The 18976-nt window shown below is 43.2% G+C and overlaps 1 protein-coding gene across 1 annotated transcript in view; it reads left to right on the forward strand.

The window, feature by feature from the left end:
* gpc3 (glypican 3) overlaps positions 1 to 18976 on the forward strand; it is a 110338-nt gene extending 91362 nt beyond the window's left edge. Inside the window, exons 7-8 of the mRNA XM_061287653.1 lie at positions 1 to 11; positions 16065 to 18976. The exon at positions 1 to 11 is cut by the window's left edge and continues 176 nt beyond it. Coding sequence (XP_061143637.1) covers positions 1 to 11; positions 16065 to 16240 — 187 coding nt within the window. The 3' untranslated portion in view covers positions 16241 to 18976. The remainder of the gene's footprint in view (positions 12 to 16064) is intronic.

The raw sequence follows: 18976 nt of genomic DNA on the forward strand, positions 1-18976 counted from the left end.
CGTCTTTGCAGGTTAGATGCATGTATTCATTTATGAGCCTTCTGTCCATTGTATGGTTCCTGCTCCACTTACCTTAGCTGTACAAAAGCAGGTAACATCAGGTACAATGAGGTACTGTTTCTACCTGGTCAGCCGGGTTTCAAGTATGCAGGGCTAATACCAGATTGAGCATGTAAATAACCTCTGGTTGCTCACTGGTCAAGCTGATTCTTCACCGGCATGTCATATTTCAAGGTATGCAGCTTAAAAACACCCCCAAAAAAATAAACACACATGCTGTAGTTAATTATGGTTCCAACATTCGGCTTTCTTGTCGCCTGTAGTACTAAATCCCCACCCAATTGAAACCCATCACCTTCTCAAGTGTTGTTGCGTGTTTGCATATGTTCTAATTCATTCTTTCAATGTGCTGGTGTTTTCATAGCTTTGCACAGTAGTCCTGAGTGCATCCAAACCTAGGCAATATGGAGGGACCCTACTATTAAATCATCTATGACGACTTATATCGCAATTAAAGAAAAATAATAAGAAAAGACAGATTAACAACCATATTCTAGCGATCTGGCATATCACTCAATAGCAAGTGGTGGGCCCAGTATGTGGATTGTTACACCAGGGGAAATAAGACTATTGACCTGCTGTATGTGACCGTTGAAGATGCGTACAATGCCACCCCTCTCCCTGTACTTGGGAAGGGAGGTCACAACTTGCTTCTGCTTCGGCCGCTTTACAAGATAAAACTGTTCAGACTTCCAAAGACCACTCGCCTGTTAAGGAAGTGGTCGCCTGAGGCTGAGCAGGCTCTGAGGGATTGTTTTGGGACTACCGACTAGGATGTGTTGCTGGGGCCATGCATTGAGGACGTTGAGGAGGGAGTTGACCGGACCACTCAGTACATTAGGTTCTCCATGGGTGTTGTGGTTCTAGTAAGGACAGTGCACTGCTATGCCAACAACAATCCTTGGATTACGAATAGGATCAAGGGCTTCCTGAATCGCAAGAAGCGGGCCTTCAAAGACGATGATAAGCAGGAGCTCAAGCAAGTGCAGAGGGAGCTCAGGGCCCAGCTCAAGGTGGCGAGATTACTTTATAGGAAGAAGTTGGAGGAGAAGCTGCAGTGGAACAGCATGAAGGAGGTGTGGGACGGGATGAGGTTGATCACTGGCTGCAGCCCAAAGCAAGGTGTCACCGTTAGTGGCGGTGTGGAGAGAGCTCACCAGGTGAAGGACTTTTTTAACAGGTTTGACAACACCCGCTTGCTTTCACCCTTGCTCCCACCAGCCCCTTCTGCTCCCCGATCTGCCCATGCTCCATCTCTCAGCTGCAGGCTGGTGGATGATACCCTACCACCCAGGGTGACCACAGCTCAAGTGAATAGACAGCTGAGGAGACTCAGCCCCAGTAAGGCTCCGGGTCCAGATGGGGTCTCTCCTCGTCTGCTGAAGGCCTACGCTCTGGAGCTGGGTGACCTATTACAGCGTATCTTTAACCTCAGTATGTAAAAATGGGTGGTGCCTCAGCTGTGGAAGACGTCGCGCATCGCCCCTGTCCCAAAGAAACCGCGACCTGCGGCACTAAATTACTTCAGACCAGTCGCGCTGTCTTCACATGTGTGGAAGACTCTGGAGCAATTCCTGCTTCACTACTTCAGGCCTCTGGTTCGGCATGCTCTCTACCCTCTACAATTTGCGTATCAGGAGAAGGTGGGGTGGAGGAAGCTGTTGCCTACATGCTGTATTGCTCATTCTCTCACCTGGACAACGGAAAAGAAGCTGTGAGGATTACTTTCCTGGATTTCTCTAGCACCTTTAACACCATTCAGCCTATGCTCCTGAGAGACAAAGTGTTGCTGATGGACGTGAGCTCACACCTAAGGGCGTGGATCATGAACTACCTGACGGGCAGCATGGGAGGCTATAGGTCAGGCACGGTGAGGAGCAGCGTGGGCGGTCCACAAGGAACGGTTCCGCCATATGCAAAGGTTTTTGTGGACTTGGTGTGGCTCCAAGCACCTGCACCTAAACACCGCCAAGTCCAGGGAAATGGTGGTGGACTTCAGGAGACCCAGGCCTCGTCCTGAGCCGGTGACTATGAATGGAGACTGTGTGGAGATAGTGCAGACCTGTAAATATCTTGGAGTGTTGCTGGACGACAAACTTGACTAGTCTGCTCATGTTGATGCTTTGTGGTTGGCATCCTTCAATGTCTGCAATGTGATGCTACGGCTGTTTTATCGTTCTGTTGTGGCGAGCGCCCTCTTCTTTGCGGTTTCGTGCTGGGGGGGCAGCGTTAAGAAGAGGGATGCCTCCCGCCTGGACAATTTAGTGAGGAAGGCAGGTTCTGTTGTGGGCACAGAGCTGCCTGAACTGACGTCTGTGGCAGAACAGCGGGTGTTGGCCAGGCTGCTGCCCATCATGGACAACCCCGTCTACCCACTGTACAGCACCGTCACTGGGTGGAGTAGCTTCAGTGACAGGCTGTTGACACCATCTTGCTCACGGAAAGTTAAGTTAAAAGTTAAAGTCCCAATGATCGTCACACACACATCTGGGTGTGGTGAAATTTGTCCTCTGCATTTAACCCATCCCCATGTGATTTTAATCCATCCCCTGGGGGAGAGGGGAGCAGTGAGCAGCAGATCAGTTGGTGATCTAACCCCCCAATTCCAACCCTTGGAAATGGGTCCCATTTTTATAGTCTTTGGTATGACTCGGCCGGGGTTTGAACCCACATCCTTCCAGTCTCAGGGCGGACACTCTACCACTAGGCCACTGAGCTGGAAAGGCTGAGGAGTTCATTTCTCCCCCATGCCGTGAGACTTTTTAACTTGTCGCGGGGGTTAGGGGTGCATTCACGGTCTTGATCTTGGGTTGGCAAATGAATATTGTTTGTTTTTGTTTATTTATTTATTGACACTTCCATCTGCTGTTTATTGTTTATTTGATTAATCACAGATCATTCATTCTGGTGGTAACTGAATTTCCCCCCGGGAATCAATAAAGTATCTATCTATCTATCTATCTATCTATCTATCTATCTATCTATCTATCTATCTATCTATCTATCTATCTATCTATCTATCTATCTATCTATCTATCTATCTATCTATCTATCTATCTATCTATCTATCTATCTATCTATCTATCTATCTATCTATCTATCTATCTATCTATCTATCTATCTATCTATCTATCTATCTATCTATCTATCCATCTATCCATCTATCCATCTATCCATCTATCCATCCATCCATCCATCCATCCATCCATCCAACCAACCACCCACCCACCCATCCATCCATCCATCCATCCATCCATCTATCTATCACAAAAAGAGGAACACCAGATACTTTACAGAAACTTTACAATATTGCTCCCTTTCTCCATCAATACCTTGAAGTGGGAGCTCCGGAGGTAGACTTGAAGTAGTTATTTGTTAACAAAACTCGAGCTATTTGCCGTAAGATTAGTAACCGCACCGCAAGGTTCCCACTGCAGTGAGTCCAAGTGAGCACAGTCCAAACACACGCAGAGGTGTTTACATGACTACTGTACATCTTGACACCAACGTGACACTATGAGGTGGTAGACGCGAGACTTCCTCAGGTAGCCGCTCTCAACTCAACCTCTTGACCTCATTGCTGTCAGTTAAAATGGTCAGACAGGCTCCCCTTAGGCCAAACAAAGAACTACTGAGGCTACAAACTGCTCGGAGAAAAGAAACTAAACAGAAAAAGAGGGAGAAAACTGCCAGGGAGCAGGAACAAGGGAGCTCAATAGGCCAACACAAAGCCGGTGCAGCTGAGCAAACAAGGCCAAGGGAGTAGTCCTCCTGTTTGGGATGTTGTGGCAGAGATTTGAGTTTTCTGAGCAGGGAGCGAAAGTAAGACACAGAGGTTAACACAGGAATCCTGCAGGGCCATCACTTCCAGCATGCTTGACCGTGAGAGCCTCTTGCCCTCTTTTCTGGACTTTACTGTCTCACTTTCACTTTCATCATATACAAACTGTCTCTTATCTCTTTACAAGCGGCAGAAGGTGTGGGACATTAAAGCTCTTTGTATAAACAAAGTGACAATTAAAATTAAATTCCCTTTCTTTGTCTTCCATCTAATTGGTGAATCAGCAGAAAGGGTACATAATGATTATCGGGGAGAATTTGATCATCCCGTGATGTGAGATGTGTCAAGAGTGATTTTCTTTCCAATCTGCTCGGAAAAAGGTCAGCCGAGAATCAAAATGTTTATTGTTAAACCAATGTGCATTATTTATGTGTTAGGACAACAATTGGAAGAACTGTGAATTGGAAGAATAGCCAAATGAAGTAATCTGACCTTTGCGCTTTTGCCAAACCCAAGGAGAGACAACTGGTTGAGTCGAGACAAGAAGGGTTTGCAAACTGGACATAAGTTAACAGTTATTTTTGCTCCTTCTATTTCTATTACTACTGCTACTACTCTTTCTTCTTTATATTTTCCGTGAGTCTTGATGCGCCGTGGCACCATGCTGTCTCTCACAGGTCATTCTTAGTCTGACAGTAGACATCTGTTTTGAAGGAGGAGACTTGGGATTGTCGGTGGAAAAGTGGTTCTGTGTGCAGTTTTTGTAACCTCAAGTACACCAGACATAGATTTTAAAGCAGATTTAGATTTTGCTTTAATTCTGTGACTGTCCTCAGGCTGTTTAGACCCTTATACATGTAAGCCAGAAATGTTTGCAGACCTTGGAAAGTCATTGCTCATTGGCAGACAAACAGATAGCTGCTGATAGCCTGTAATGACCTAGCAACACGTTGACCTTGCATGGCCTCTCACCCTGTTTTGCTCAAATACGAGACTGGGGGATTGGGGTTCAAAGGTCAACCTACAGAGCATAAGGCCTAATGGGCTGGTTGTCTGAGCTGTGGAGCTCCTATATGGATGAGACAGATCTGCTTTCACAAAGGCAGAGGTGCAATGACGATACAATACATACAGACAAACACGCAAACGGTAAGGTGACAGAAGCCATAACAATAAGGTGCTGAAAGGTCCGACGCGGGGCAGAGATGCCCACACAGCTTGGTTGTCAACCTCCAAACACACAGAGGATGTTCCCAAATGTGTGTAATGATTGATCTGTCCTCACTGGCTCTCAACACAGATTCCATAACTGACTGATTACCTTTGCTACACACATGCACACGCACACAAACTGTTCCCCTCCTCACCAATCAGTCCTCTTGCCCAACATTCCCCAGAACATTGCAGGCCAGGAGAGCTATTCCAGGACAGGGACAACCCCCAGTCCCCACCCTGCCCCCCGTCCCGTCACTAACAACCAAGCACATTCGTCATTCCCTGTTGTGATTTGTGCTGCAGAACTGCTAAATCGTTTGAGGCCGTACACTTTTTGTTCCTCATGAGAGGCAGCACGGTGACATATAGGCTAGTACGTCCGCCTCACAGTCAGGAGTTGAGTCTCTGTTGGAACATCTCTGTGTGAAGTTGTGTGTTGCCACTCCGACTGACTTGAATTTCTCGGCTGAAGTCAGCTGTGATAGGGTCCAATTTCATTTCCCTTCAGAAGACGAGTGATATAGAAAATCAATAGATGGATCTTCTTGAGCATTTCTTCATTAGTCACTATAAATATCGTACACAAAATATTCTATCATAATAACATTTGGACTTGTATGCTTTCATTCTTTGTTTCTGTTTTATTTTTCAATGTGGCCCTTGTCCTCCTTGATATTGTTTAACCTTTCGTTGACCTCAGAAACCTGTGTATAAATACTTCAGAAAGCGTATTTGGAACTATTAATTAATATTATATGAAATATATGTATATTAGATGTACTTCATAAAACTGATTGTCTGGAAGCTGAGAAAACCAGAGCGCAAGTTGTTTTTCTGTATTTGTTGTTAGTTTTTTTTCTGCCTGGCAGGATATGTGTTGTAACGCAACGTTCTTGGCAGGAGCCGTGTGAAACGACCTCTTATAAGTAACATGCACCAAGACGCTTGGTCGCTTTAAGTACCCAAAAGGAAAGCGTTTTTTCTAGAACAGGGGTGTTAAACTCATTTTTTTCGCGGGCCGCATTGTAGTCATAGCTTCTTTCGGAGGGCCATTATGACTGTCAACCCAAATAAATGTATGAGCATCTCATATTTGGCATGAAGGAATTGACAATAAAGCTGACTCTGACTCTGACAAATAACGAGTAAAAACTGGTCACATATTAAAAAAAAAAAGATATTATTAAAAGTGAAGACAATTTGCAATTCTAGTAATGACACGAATTTGATGCACAATTTGTCTTCGCGGGCCACATAAAATGATGTGGTGGGCCGTATCTGGCCCCCCGGGCCTTGAGTTTGTCAGCAGTGTTCTAGAAGCTCTGGAGCATTTAATAAAAACTGCAGGTTAGCAAAACGTGATGTGCAAATATAAATATAAATATAAATCAATTCCTATGTCCTGTCTGTCTTTGTGTAAAAGATAGATGAAGGTGGTGAAAGAATGTAGGGAAGAATAGAATGAGTTGTAAAACACCTTTAATAACTGTAGGTTGATACACTGGGAAACCTAAACACTGTGTCCTCTGGATGTGGGTCAAATTAACACCCGTACATGCTGCCAGTGCGGGAATGTGGCATATGAATTAGCTACAGCTGTGACCTTTGACTCTCAGCACCTGATAGGTGAGTCACACGGCGCCGCTCTTTCACAGAAGTGTTTACCACATGTTCTTTAACGCAGCCATAATGCAGGCACGGATGGTAACGCTGGTGGCTCAGACTGTATCCACTATATTTGATGTGTATTGGAATTTCAAGTTCACTATGCAGATTATGTGAGCACATGAACCTGCTTCCAAGTACAAGGTTTTCTACATATAGTGACTGCACGTAGACCACGTACCAGGAGTTAACATGAGACATTATGGACATAATATGATATATAGGAAATATATCCATCCATTTTCTGGACCGCTTTTCCTAACGCGGGTCGCGGGGACGAAGGTGGCCAGGCACATAGAGAAAAACAACCATTCACACTTGCAATCACAATCACATCAGGCAGTAGGCGGTGCACACAGAGACGAACAACCATTCGCAATCGGCCTACCAGGCATGTTTTTGGGATGTGGGAGGAAAGGAAAGACTGTAGTCTGCCTCACAGTTCAGAGGTTACGAGTTCGATTCAACCTCGGGCCCTCTCTGTGTGGAGTTTGCATGTTCCACGGGGAGAACATGTTGTGTAGGATGTTTAAAAAAAACTGTGATTCTTGAAAATGTTTCAAGTTACAGGCAATTTCTTCAAGGTCACATTTTATGTGAAAAGAGCCTTTTCAATTGTTTATACACAAAAAATTGGATCCCTGGAATATCAACTCATCCATCAAGCATGAAATTAGAAAAAAAAGTAAATATTTTGTTAACTGCGTATTGTGAAGTGATTTATGCTCCATTGTGACACAATAGTGGGCCTGATTCACAAAATACTGTCAACGCACCATCCACACATAACTCAACAGCTGCAGTAGGCTGCGCGAAGAGCCGCCACTTTGAAATGACAGCCAGATTACACTATTTGAAACAATATGTCAAAGTCAAATCTAAAGAGAGCTGCATCGAGTTTTGTTGTTTTACATAGGATGCCGTTTGCTACCGTCCGTGTAAATAGCCTTGGCTTGTTGCAATGTGGCTCTCTTGTTCTTAGTGAATCAAGTGTGTACCCAGCTACAATATGTGGGAGTGAGTAGTGCTTTGAAAATGAGATGGGAGAAAAGTGAGGAAAACAGAGGGAGGAAGTCACCCTCTTATTGGACCCTTACTGGTCTTCTGCTATGCCGCCTTGTCAACTCATTCCAGGAATAAAATCCTTCAAGATTATTCAAAGACCGGAAGAGGAGCCCTGGTTTTAAATTCTGTTGAAACAAGCAGAAATCTAATTGGATTCTCATCATTTTTATGAAGGGGGCCCGGCCCACCAGCACTTGATTCATTTTCGAGGCTTTATGCATTTTTCTGTTTGTGTGTGCGCCTTTTGGAAAAGCGTTTGTTTGCTCAAGAGCTTTATTTACATTCACAGGCACTTTTGGACGCACTAAATTGATTCCAGGCCCGTTCCTGGGTTGTGTCCATCAGCTCCGCCACAGTCCACAAACACTCTGCACACAGTGGGTCCATTCTCGAGCCTCACTGCTCCCTTGCTTGCTGCCACATTTACACACTGCAGCCATTTTGTGGGAATCTCCGAAAGAACCTTTTGAAGGCTGGAGTGATTTACATGTCACATGTTAACCCTCAACTCTCACACGCGGCTCCCAAATTCTCCCTGTACGTATGTAGTCGTGTCTCCTTCCAAGCGGCCTTCGTTTATGATTATGCAGCTCATTCCTGAATGTAATTCAACAATGCAGTGAGCATTTCTGGAATCTTGCTGTCGATAGACTGTGAGCTGCTGCATGAAACCACAGGCTGACCACTGGAACCGGCTCCAAATATGTAGTCAGTGAAATGACTCAAACGGAGCTCAGTGTGTACTGCCAAATTGTCCCTCATCGTGGTAATTCTAGTCTGCCTTTCACCAGGCATGAATGCAAAGAGAGCCCAGCGTGTTTGTTGGCAGGCATAAAGCATATGTCCCAAAATGCCAGCTCCGGTTCTCTCTTTGGACGACTGTCAGTGGAAATATGTAAATACCTCTGTGGGATGATAGCCTTCCTCATTATTGGATGATAAAGATAGCAGAATATGTTCTTCAGAGGCTCTTTGGCCAGCAGTTCCTTCAGGCAAAAGCTGACAGACTCATCCTCATGACTGCTTATTGCACAGCCACTGCACTTTGTTTCTATTTGTCCGTATCACACTCAACCTGATTAAAAAATGAGTTGTCTCAGGCTTTAGGGGGAAAAAACATGTGTTCCAGTCAGCCTCGGACATATCTGACACTTCCAAACTGTGAGTTGTGTAAGGTTACTGGCCTTTTCTGTGAGTGGAGGAGCTCTCCACCCCGAATGAGCCCCTTCCCATGCCTTCAGCATAGAATCGAGTCTTTGTATGCTTGAGTTGTTATAGTTTTTACCTCACTCACTCACACACTTTCCCTCCTTACCGCTTGACACGGAAATTTTTGATATGTATGCCTCTGTTTCCAGTTTGTATTTCTCTTCCACCCCCTCACTTGCATTAACCCTGATATCCATCCATCCTACAATCCATCAATTTTCTGAACAGCTTCTACTCACAAGGGTCGTGGGCGTGCTGGAGCCTATACCAACAGTCTTTAGGCGGTAGGCGGGGGACACCCTGAACTGGTTGCCAGCCAATCGCAGGACACACATAAACAAACGACCAGTCATGCTCAAATTCACATCTACGGGCAATTTGGAGTGCTCAATCGGCCTACCATGCATGATTTTTGTTTTGGGAAGTAGGAGGAAACCCACGCTGGCACGGAGAGAACACGCAAACTCCACACAGGGAAGGGCCGGAGCCCGAATCGAACCCAGCACGTCTGAACTGTGAGGTGGACATGCTAACCAGTGCCACATCATCTCACCCTGATATATACAAAGTCTAAAAAATTCAGAGCTCAAAAAATTAAACAAGATATTGCAAAATGCTACGAGGGGCTAATTTTGTAACAAAATGGCTCAACTTCTCACCCCCAAACAAGAATTTTCTCTGGTACATTACTAAGCTCCATTGGTTATGTCATCAGCATTTACAGTACTTCTCTTATTCTTCTTATTCTGTCACATAACGCAGAGTATTTTGGAGGTCGCAAGGCCAGAGCCACTCAAAGAGTAGTGTTGTCCCATCGGCCCCAAGGCACTGCCTCCGCGGTTTGTCTCGTTTGTATTGGCCCAACATTCCCAGTCCCTCCGATCACCCCTGTGGTCAGCCTGTGGGTGTGGAGGCAGACGGTCACATTCCACGGACACAAGCATCCTGCACGGCTCCCTCAGTTGCTTCTCAGTCCAAAATGTCATGGGACAAATTACTCTGGTCAAGAGAAGCAATATAATTTGACGAGAGCGTTGCACAACAACACCGCTTTACACATAAACACAACCACTATCAGATGACACAAAAACAATCCCTTTAGTCGTCTTTCTGCGGGAGTATTGTGCTCTCGTTGTGTTTGCAATTACGTACACTGGCCAAGTATCCCACATACAGAGAGCGAGAGTCAGACAAGAGAGACTCCAAATTTGCTGAGTGTAACATTCACTTTGCTGTGTTTATATGAGGTAAATGAGCAAATATTTGCTTTACCTTAGACTCTTTAATATCTTCTAAGATGATAATTCTTGTTGAGAACCGAGATCAAATTTGACCCGCTTTGCCGTGTTATGTGCACACAGCGTCTGCCAATGTAACAGCAATCTAAACCATCTCTCCAATTTCATAAGAAGCACCTGTGTTTGGAGACTTAACATTCCACATACTTATCTAACCCAAAAAAGCCTTTGTGCATAGCGCACATGTACTGAATAAACTGTACTGGACCATGAAGGTACACATTCACTCGAAGGGTTATAACAATCATGTCATCTGGCAATGTTCACCTTCAGTGAAAAGAATTAAGCTCCATTTTAAAACAAGTATTTATAATATATATGATATCATCACCGTGAATCATGTGAAGATAAATAACCGAAATCCTAAAATTGGGAATTTCAGCAATATTTTCTAAAAAAATAAAAAATAAATCTAGAATGTTGCACACATTGGTCACATGACATACCAGCAGACATCAGAACACCTCATACCGTAAGAACTCAGTTTTAGTAATTGTCAAACGGTAAACTAATTGAGGCGTGTACAACTCCCCGGGCCTACTGTTCTGCCTGTTTTCCAACACCGTTGATTCACATCCTCAGCTCTTCAGTAAGCTCAGAAGAAGCGTGGTAATGATCCTGATCATTTTATTCACTTCAACGTATATCTCAAGGCACTACATAAATTCATGAAATTCCACCAGTGTGCTCTACCTTGAAATCGTTGATAACCTAAGTAGGATTTTGTATCAAATTTGGAGTATGCCAACATAAAATCCGGCCCGACGGTGGATCAGTTGGCCGACCAGGAACACCGCACAACATACTCCGCAGCACTCACCAAAGCCCGGTCAGTACACAACTCCACCAGAATAATTAACAAAACAGCCAAAATAAGTAAAAAAAAGCAATTCTCCACAATAAATAATAGCACAGCAGGAGGTCGAGAAGATCATCAATAAATCCCAACCATCCATTTGCCCATTCGACCCCCTCCCATCACCTCTGCTCAAAACTCATTGCTTCTCTATCAATCCCCTCATCACAAAAAATATCAATACCTCTCTAGAAACAGGTCATGTCCCCAACACCTGTAAAATTAAATCCCTCCTCGAGAAACCCACCCTCGACTCCAAACCTGTCAAACCACAGAGCAATATCAAACCTCTAATTTCTTGCAAACATACTACAAGAAGCTGTCTCGTCCCAGCTCAACCATCACCTCAAATCCAACAATCTTGATGAAAAATTCCAATGTGGTTTCCACCCCTCCCACAGTATACAAACAGCCCTCATCAGAGTCACCAATGACCTGATAAGGGTTTCTGATAAGGACTCTGGTTCAACATCCCTCCTCATTCTTCTAAACTGCTCACACCACACACCTCCACAAGGACCCGGTCAGGCCACCAGCACCGTCTAGTCGTGCCAGTGCGATTTAAGTCAAATTGAGGTTGATTAATCAATAATCTGGATATTCTTCAGCACTGTACAGCAGTCACCAACCTTTTCACATGAAGACATTGTCAACCAACACACCCAGAAATAAAATATAATAAATGAAAATAAATTTGAAAAATTGTTAAATTTATAACTTACCATTACGATAACTGTAGTTATTGTAATTAATCGGGGCCTGCGTATTTTTCGCAACAAACTGGCATGTCTCATTTTGTGTTCTATAGAAAATACTTTTGACTCACATATCTGCTGCTGTCGCCAGACAATAATGAAGTGAAAATGGCTGGCCAACAAGGCGACACAATCTTCATGTGTGCATATGCGGGAATCAGGGAGTTTAAAGATAAACTGGTTGAAGTGAGAATAGCGGTAAGCCTTGCTATCTTAAGTGATTCTTATCTAGTCTAGTCTTGCAAATTGTTTTAAAAGTATTCACACCAGCGGAGATGAGAAAGGAAGCAGTGGGATATGCTCCAGTACCCCCGCGCAACCCTGATAGATGGATGGAAACCACTAGCAAGTCTCTCCTTGAAAAAAATAATCGACCTATGATAAAAAAACGTGATTGTGTTTGACTCAATTGTCAGCAAAATGTGGATTCTCACTACATCTAGCCGTTTAGGATACATAGCTTGCTTGTCGCCACAAGAAAAACCCTCTAGCACAGTGGTCCCCAACCTTTTTTGCGCCACGGACCGGTTACATGTCAGAAATATTTTCGCGGACCGGCATTTATATAAATAAATAATACATTTATATATAGAAAATTCCCCTCTCACCCTCCGCGGGTGGTCTCCCACTCCAAGCTCGGGTCCTCTACCAGAGGCCTGGGAGCTTGAGGGTTCTGCGCAGTATTTTGGCTGTTCCTAGCACTGCACTCTTCTGGACTGAGATGTCTGATGTTGTTCCTGGAATCTGCTGTAGCCACTCCTCCAGTTTGGGGGTCACTGCCCCAAGTGCCCCAATGACCATGGGCACCACCGAGGCCTTCATATATATATATATATATATATATATATATATATATATATATATATATATATATATATAAATAAATAAATAACACATTTATAATAAATATATAAATACGATGAAATAAAATGATACGACTGACATAAAAACAAGTACAAATGACAAAAATAAAACTCACCAATACGTTGAATTAGTGGGAGCACTGAGTTTGTTTCTCAGAAACGAGCCGGTCCCATCTAGACGTAATCGGAGACAATGACACCCGGAGTGATTAAGGTTTGTCTTTTATTGCAGGATGCTTGGTCTCCATGTGTTGAAGCAGTTTTGAATGCTTCATTGCCTGGTTAGTTACCCTGTCGCTACATATTAGCTTTGCGGGCTCGACTGGGGAAACATGTCACGTGACCGGGACGAGTGTCTTGACCTGAATTAATTGATCGTCGATAAAACTTTTTTTTTCTGTGCGGCTTGGCGGCCCGGTACCAAGTGACCCACGGACCGGTACCAGTCCGCGGCCCGGTGGTTGGGGACCACTGCTCTAGCACTGTCAAGAAAAGTCCAGACTCCCACCCCCTTTAGCCCCATTTCCTTTTGCACAGACGGACCACCACATGAATCCACATGCATACATGCATGTATATACAGACACTCCGCCACTCTTTGACCCACTCTGGGGATCCAAACAAACTTCCGCTCACCCCTAAAGACCGCAATTCCCCGACCTGTCCTGCTCCTGGGGACTTGTGGCTAAAAACAACATAAAGTTGGAGCTTAAATCCATCAGCGGCTGTTGACTTGCATGTGAAGTGTCTGCCTCCTTCCCAGACGTGCACAACCAGAGCATTACCAATCAATGGGTACACTGCTGACCTCTTGACTGGCTTGTAACTTGAGCTCAAATGGCCACAATAAAACTAGCAGGGGTACACTAGCATGGCGGTGCCCTTGGTATGATCGTCTCAAAATGGAGGTTTTGGATGGTTGGGAATACGGCTCTGCTCAAGGGCCTCAAGGGCCCACATTGGTCACATTAATCACACACGGGATTATATGTATCCATCGGATTGTCACTGCATGTCCTCTGTTCCGGCTTCTGCCTTGAAGGATTCACCAGGTGAAAGACGCAAAACTCTTTTCAATGCATACAGAATCTGTCGTCCCCTCTGTCGCTCTCTCTCTCTGTCGCTCTCTCTCTCTGTCGCTCTCTCTCTCTCTCTCTCTCTCTCTCTCTCTCTCTCTCTCTCTCTCCCTCTCTCTCTCTCCTCTCTCTCTCTCTCTCTCTCTCTCTCTCTCTCTCTCTCTCTCTCTCTCTCGTGCTCTAATTTTTTACACACAGACACCGATGTTGATCATTAATTATACTAGGATATCATTAGGTCCAACCCTCCGATCGACTGTTAGGGAATTTAAGTTTGCATAATGATCTGTCCCTCTGGAGTTGTTTTTAAAGCTTGCAGAACAAGGACCCTCTATGTTCCTGCTCATGAAGTTAAACTAACAAAAAATGGGTCTTTTTTTTCACATTGCACACAACTGTTAGGCACACAAAATAATGCTTTCTCACTTACTGCTTTTTCCTAGAAGCACTCACAAATAGCCAAATGCCAACAAACACACTTGCTCCTGCCCTCCTTCTTATCCACATAGTATACAAGCCATATTGAATTGCACCTTCAGCTTAATTGGCTCGGCATTAGGGTGCCCTGCTGTTGGCAGTGACAAATTGTTCATTCAGAGCCTCACAAAATGTCTGCTCGCCCAATTCCATGACATGAGTCAGCGGGGAAAAGCACACCAGAAGAGAAAAAAAGTTAATTGTCGCTCTGGCTCAAGTTGAAATGTCGTAACTGCAAAGAAATTCAGACGAGGTGCCGTTTCAAACTTTTATTTATTTGGCCGCAAACGACCTAAGCACCAAGGGCTCCCGCAGGAACGTCCCACTCGTGTTTAAGGAGGGCATTTTGAATTTGTTGACTCTCGAACTGCTTCCTCCCATTGCACGGTGGTTAGGCGACACCCCTGTGTTACACACAGATCAGATTAGGCAGTCAAGTCAATTTGGAACTTATGAGCACAGATGTGCCGGTATGTGTGCACGTCCATCTGGAACTAGCTCATTCTTGGCATATCAAAGTACAAGCACGCCTTATTACTGATATCCTACCGCCGTCTCTCATAACTCAGCCTCGTTATTACAGTCTCCCTCACAGACAAAGCATAGCTGTCTCACTCCCACACTCTCACACACACACATGCGCACGAGAGGGGAGGCTTCTGCTCAGTGCAAGTAGGAGCACAGATGTAGATGCGAAGCGAAGAGGCAGCTGTGAGTAAGAGCTCAGCAGCAGGTGACTAAATCCTTTGCAGCATGCACAACAGATGGACAAGGAGAACCGTGGCGTAATGGCTGATTCGGGCAAATATCAATCATATTTTAAATACAGCTTTTCGTTACTCTAACACCTGGAAGTTTTAGCACTTGTTACATTGGCAGAATTATCTGAATGCTGAGTTGTGCCGGCCGGATCCTTTTCATATAAGAAGTTGGGATCGTTATTCAAAACAAAAACCAGTTACTAGTTCTTACACATACCTTGAAAATACGAAACATTTCAGATGTCCATTTTCTCTATTTGGGTCAAAAAGGGTTTCCCTTAAAAATATGAGGTGACTGGATTAGGTGTACCATTAAATGACATTTGAATAGAAATGCAAATGGCTTTCTTTCACATTTTTTTCTTGTACAAATGTTGTCAAAGTAGTTGCTGTCAACGTGGATGTGACAAAATGACTAAAAATACTGTCATAATCCTGGTAGGCCAAAACGTAAAGACTCCAAAGCACGATAAGAACACTGTTTGAAACAGACTGATGTAAACTTTTGTTAGAAGTGGTGTTTGCTTTCTCTCAATTATTTTATTTATTTCGCATACTGATATATGAAATTAATGAAGATTTGCAACTGTTGGCTCCGTTGCATTTTACCCAGAAAGTTCTGCAAATGATAAAGACAGTCCAATTTAATCGAAGCTTGGTACGTGGCAATCGTCGAAGGTTTGTGTCATCTTACCTCTTTATTTCACACTTTGGTGAAACAGGTTTTTGTGTCGACGATCACACATCTGGTTCTACAGTGTGCTTAGGATTTTGTCATCCTCCCAGTGTAACATTGTTGTTACAGCTGTGCAAGACATCATACAGAAGGAGGACAGACATACCACACATGTTTTTCAGCTTTGTGACAATGAGGGGTCTATATGTCTCCGTCCTTCCTGTCCTTTCCTGCTTCTCACATATTTTTCATTCTTTCATCCCCCACCCATCTCCTCTCTCTCTATTTTCATCTTTCTACCTTTCAGACCTTGCTGATAACCTGGCTATGGATGACTTCACCTTCCAGGAGCAGCTTTTGACCCCTCGGTTGGCCACAGCTGGAGTTGGAGATGTCTCTTCACCTGGGACTGCACTGCAGAGCGTCTACCTAGTCTTGATGGTGGTGGTCAGTCTGTGTTTCTTTCTTCTGTCTCAGCACTGAGCGTCTGCCCTGCGAGCTCACTTGCACGCATTGCAAACTCTATAGAACAAGAGAAACTTATTGTTCCAGAGGCACGGTTCCGATAAGATTTAAGCATCAGACAAGGCTCCATTCTCTTGAACTTTGGATTGTTTTTTTAAAGCACAACTGATGAACTCAGTATGGTATGTAAATAAGAAGTTCATTCTCTGCCTCTCCCACGATTACCAAATGAGAGTCCAGCAGCATCCCCACTCTAATTCTGATGTCTCCACTCTGATTCTGATGTTCAAGTCTTCTCTTTTTACTGAACATTGTCATTGACTGGCAAGTGAAGATAGGAGTTCTGTAGTTGGACTTTTCTTTTAATGCTCCCTGTCCTTGTCTGCACTGAATTACCTCCCGCCTTACCCCCCCACAAGATGTCACCCACAGAAGTTATGTCCTCGAGGGAGCCAAATAATTTTAGACTGGTTGCTCTTACCGGCTCGTCACAAAAGGAGTTGAGGCCTGAGAGTATATGTACAAACTGTAAATTTGTCTTTGTTGGTTCCATGTTTTCAAAATACGTTCATTTGCAATATTAACATGCTGTATTTCATAAGCCACGGAGTGGACATTAAAAAAATGCTGAAAAGTATTTCACATGCTGTTAAACTGGAATTGTGTGTAAATATTTAGACGTGTGAACATTACCTCCACCAAACACAAGCGCAAGGGAGGAGGCAATTTAAAAAAAAAAAGGGTTTTCATTCATCTACTTTGATGTTCGATGATGCGTAGATGTTCTTGATAGCATGTTGTGGAAGACACATTGACAACATTGTAAATAATTACGACCAGTTCAAATACTCCTATTGTTTATAAAAGACAAAACTTTCAAACCACATTCAAATTTGGTCACATTTGAAAAAGCCATGTATATGGCATGGCGCGTTGGCCCTTTAAGAGATTCATGTGTTTAACTATGACACTGGCATCCATAGATAGTGCCTTGAGCACTGAATCACACCAAACCAACATTTCTTACATTATTTTTCTATTGTTTGTACGAGTGTTTCCAGTTAAATATCTAAGTAACACACTGTTACTATGATGGTAAATATATACATTTAGTTTTCCTGGGTGTCTTTAGGTATAGATGTGATGTGTATGTTTTCTGAATAACTGACTTTGAGCTTTTTTTTTTTTTTCGGTGGTTTATCTCAATTTGTCATGAGCAATGAAAAGCGCAAATTTCTTATTCATGAGTCTACAAATTCAGTTCGCCAAATAAAATTGCAATGGGCCGGTTAGATAGAATCAAAGAAATTGTTCAGTCTTAGTTGTGGTGTAGACAGTAAAATGGTGAGTCCATCTCCAAGCTGCACAAGGATGAAGATTTTTTCATCCTCCACTTGCTCCGTTTTTCCGATTATTTCATCGTTGCCGTATGATTCAGCTATCAATGTGATGTCAATGGGTTCTATTTTCATAGACAACACACCTGCACCTGGGTATATAAACAAACTGTAATGCTGGCGCAAGCTTAGTTTAGCATGTTTGAAAATTTGTCTGACCATACTGGCCATACTGGGCTTTTCGGCAGATTGAGGGCATTTTTTTTTTTTTTTTACACGGCCTCGGCGCACCTGACAATTTGCTGGCTTAAAGTAGACTAAACTTTAGACCAGCTGGAAGCAGATCACATACAGACACGGATTGAAAGTCTGTCTCAAGTGCCCACTTAGCGGTGATCTGTGATCACCCTGGCCAGCTTTACATCATCCACCCGTGGAGGTCTGCTCGCAGTTTCTTGTAAACATTCTTTGCCTGCTTCAATCTTCTGTATGGACTCCAACGAGTCTATTTCTTCCGCAATGTCAAAGACTGCGTTTAAAGGGAGTAGTCACCGTGAAACCCAAGTCAGCTGTGTTCACGCCCACGATGGCGCTCACGCCCGCTTCTAACTGTGCTCATCTGCGAAAAGAAAAAAAGCAAACAATTAGATCGTGCTTTGCTGGGCATGAAAATAGAACCCTGTGTGTATAGTATGATTATGGGAAAGGGGGGTGAACATCAATGATGTCATAGTCATCAGGACTACTGTAGTGGAGTATCCTGTCAATGTCAAGTCACAAAATTATTCAATTAATTTCCATTTCCAGCAGCTGTTATATACACTTTCTGATCCTATGTTGCGTTTATTTATTTATTTATTTATTTATTTATTTATTTATTTATTTATTTATTTATTTATTTATTTATTTATTTATTTATTTATTTATTTATTTATTTATTTATTTATTTATTTATTTATTTATTTATGCTCATTGTAAGTTTGGCTTGAGGTTATCAATTATGAATGCAGCTGTCTCCAACTGATTTTCAAAAGTGTGAAGACTTGCACTATAAAGTTGCTGCCGCCAAAATGGCATTACTTGTTGATTTGAATGACAACACTTAAAGAAAGTGGCTCTGTGTTGCCACAGAATAGGTTAGTAGGATCTGATTGAATGTTGCATCAGTATTTTGTATTTGTCATGACAAAATGTGTCCAATCAAATGGTTTCCAAATTGCTGTGCTGAACCGTATTTTAAAATGCAGATTGGGAAAAGTGGCATTTAATTTCAATGAATGTATTTAAATTGAAATGAATTATTTAACATTTATATAAATGTACGTATGTGTAATGTGAGTAATTACCCATTGATCATTCTATTTATTTGAAATACATGTTCATGATATGCCATTTTACATCATCATTAAAAGGAAGA

The sequence above is a fragment of the Syngnathus typhle genome, linkage group LG1 (genome assembly GCF_033458585.1).
Source record: "Syngnathus typhle isolate RoL2023-S1 ecotype Sweden linkage group LG1, RoL_Styp_1.0, whole genome shotgun sequence".
Classification (NCBI taxonomy): Eukaryota; Metazoa; Chordata; class Actinopteri; order Syngnathiformes; family Syngnathidae; genus Syngnathus; species Syngnathus typhle.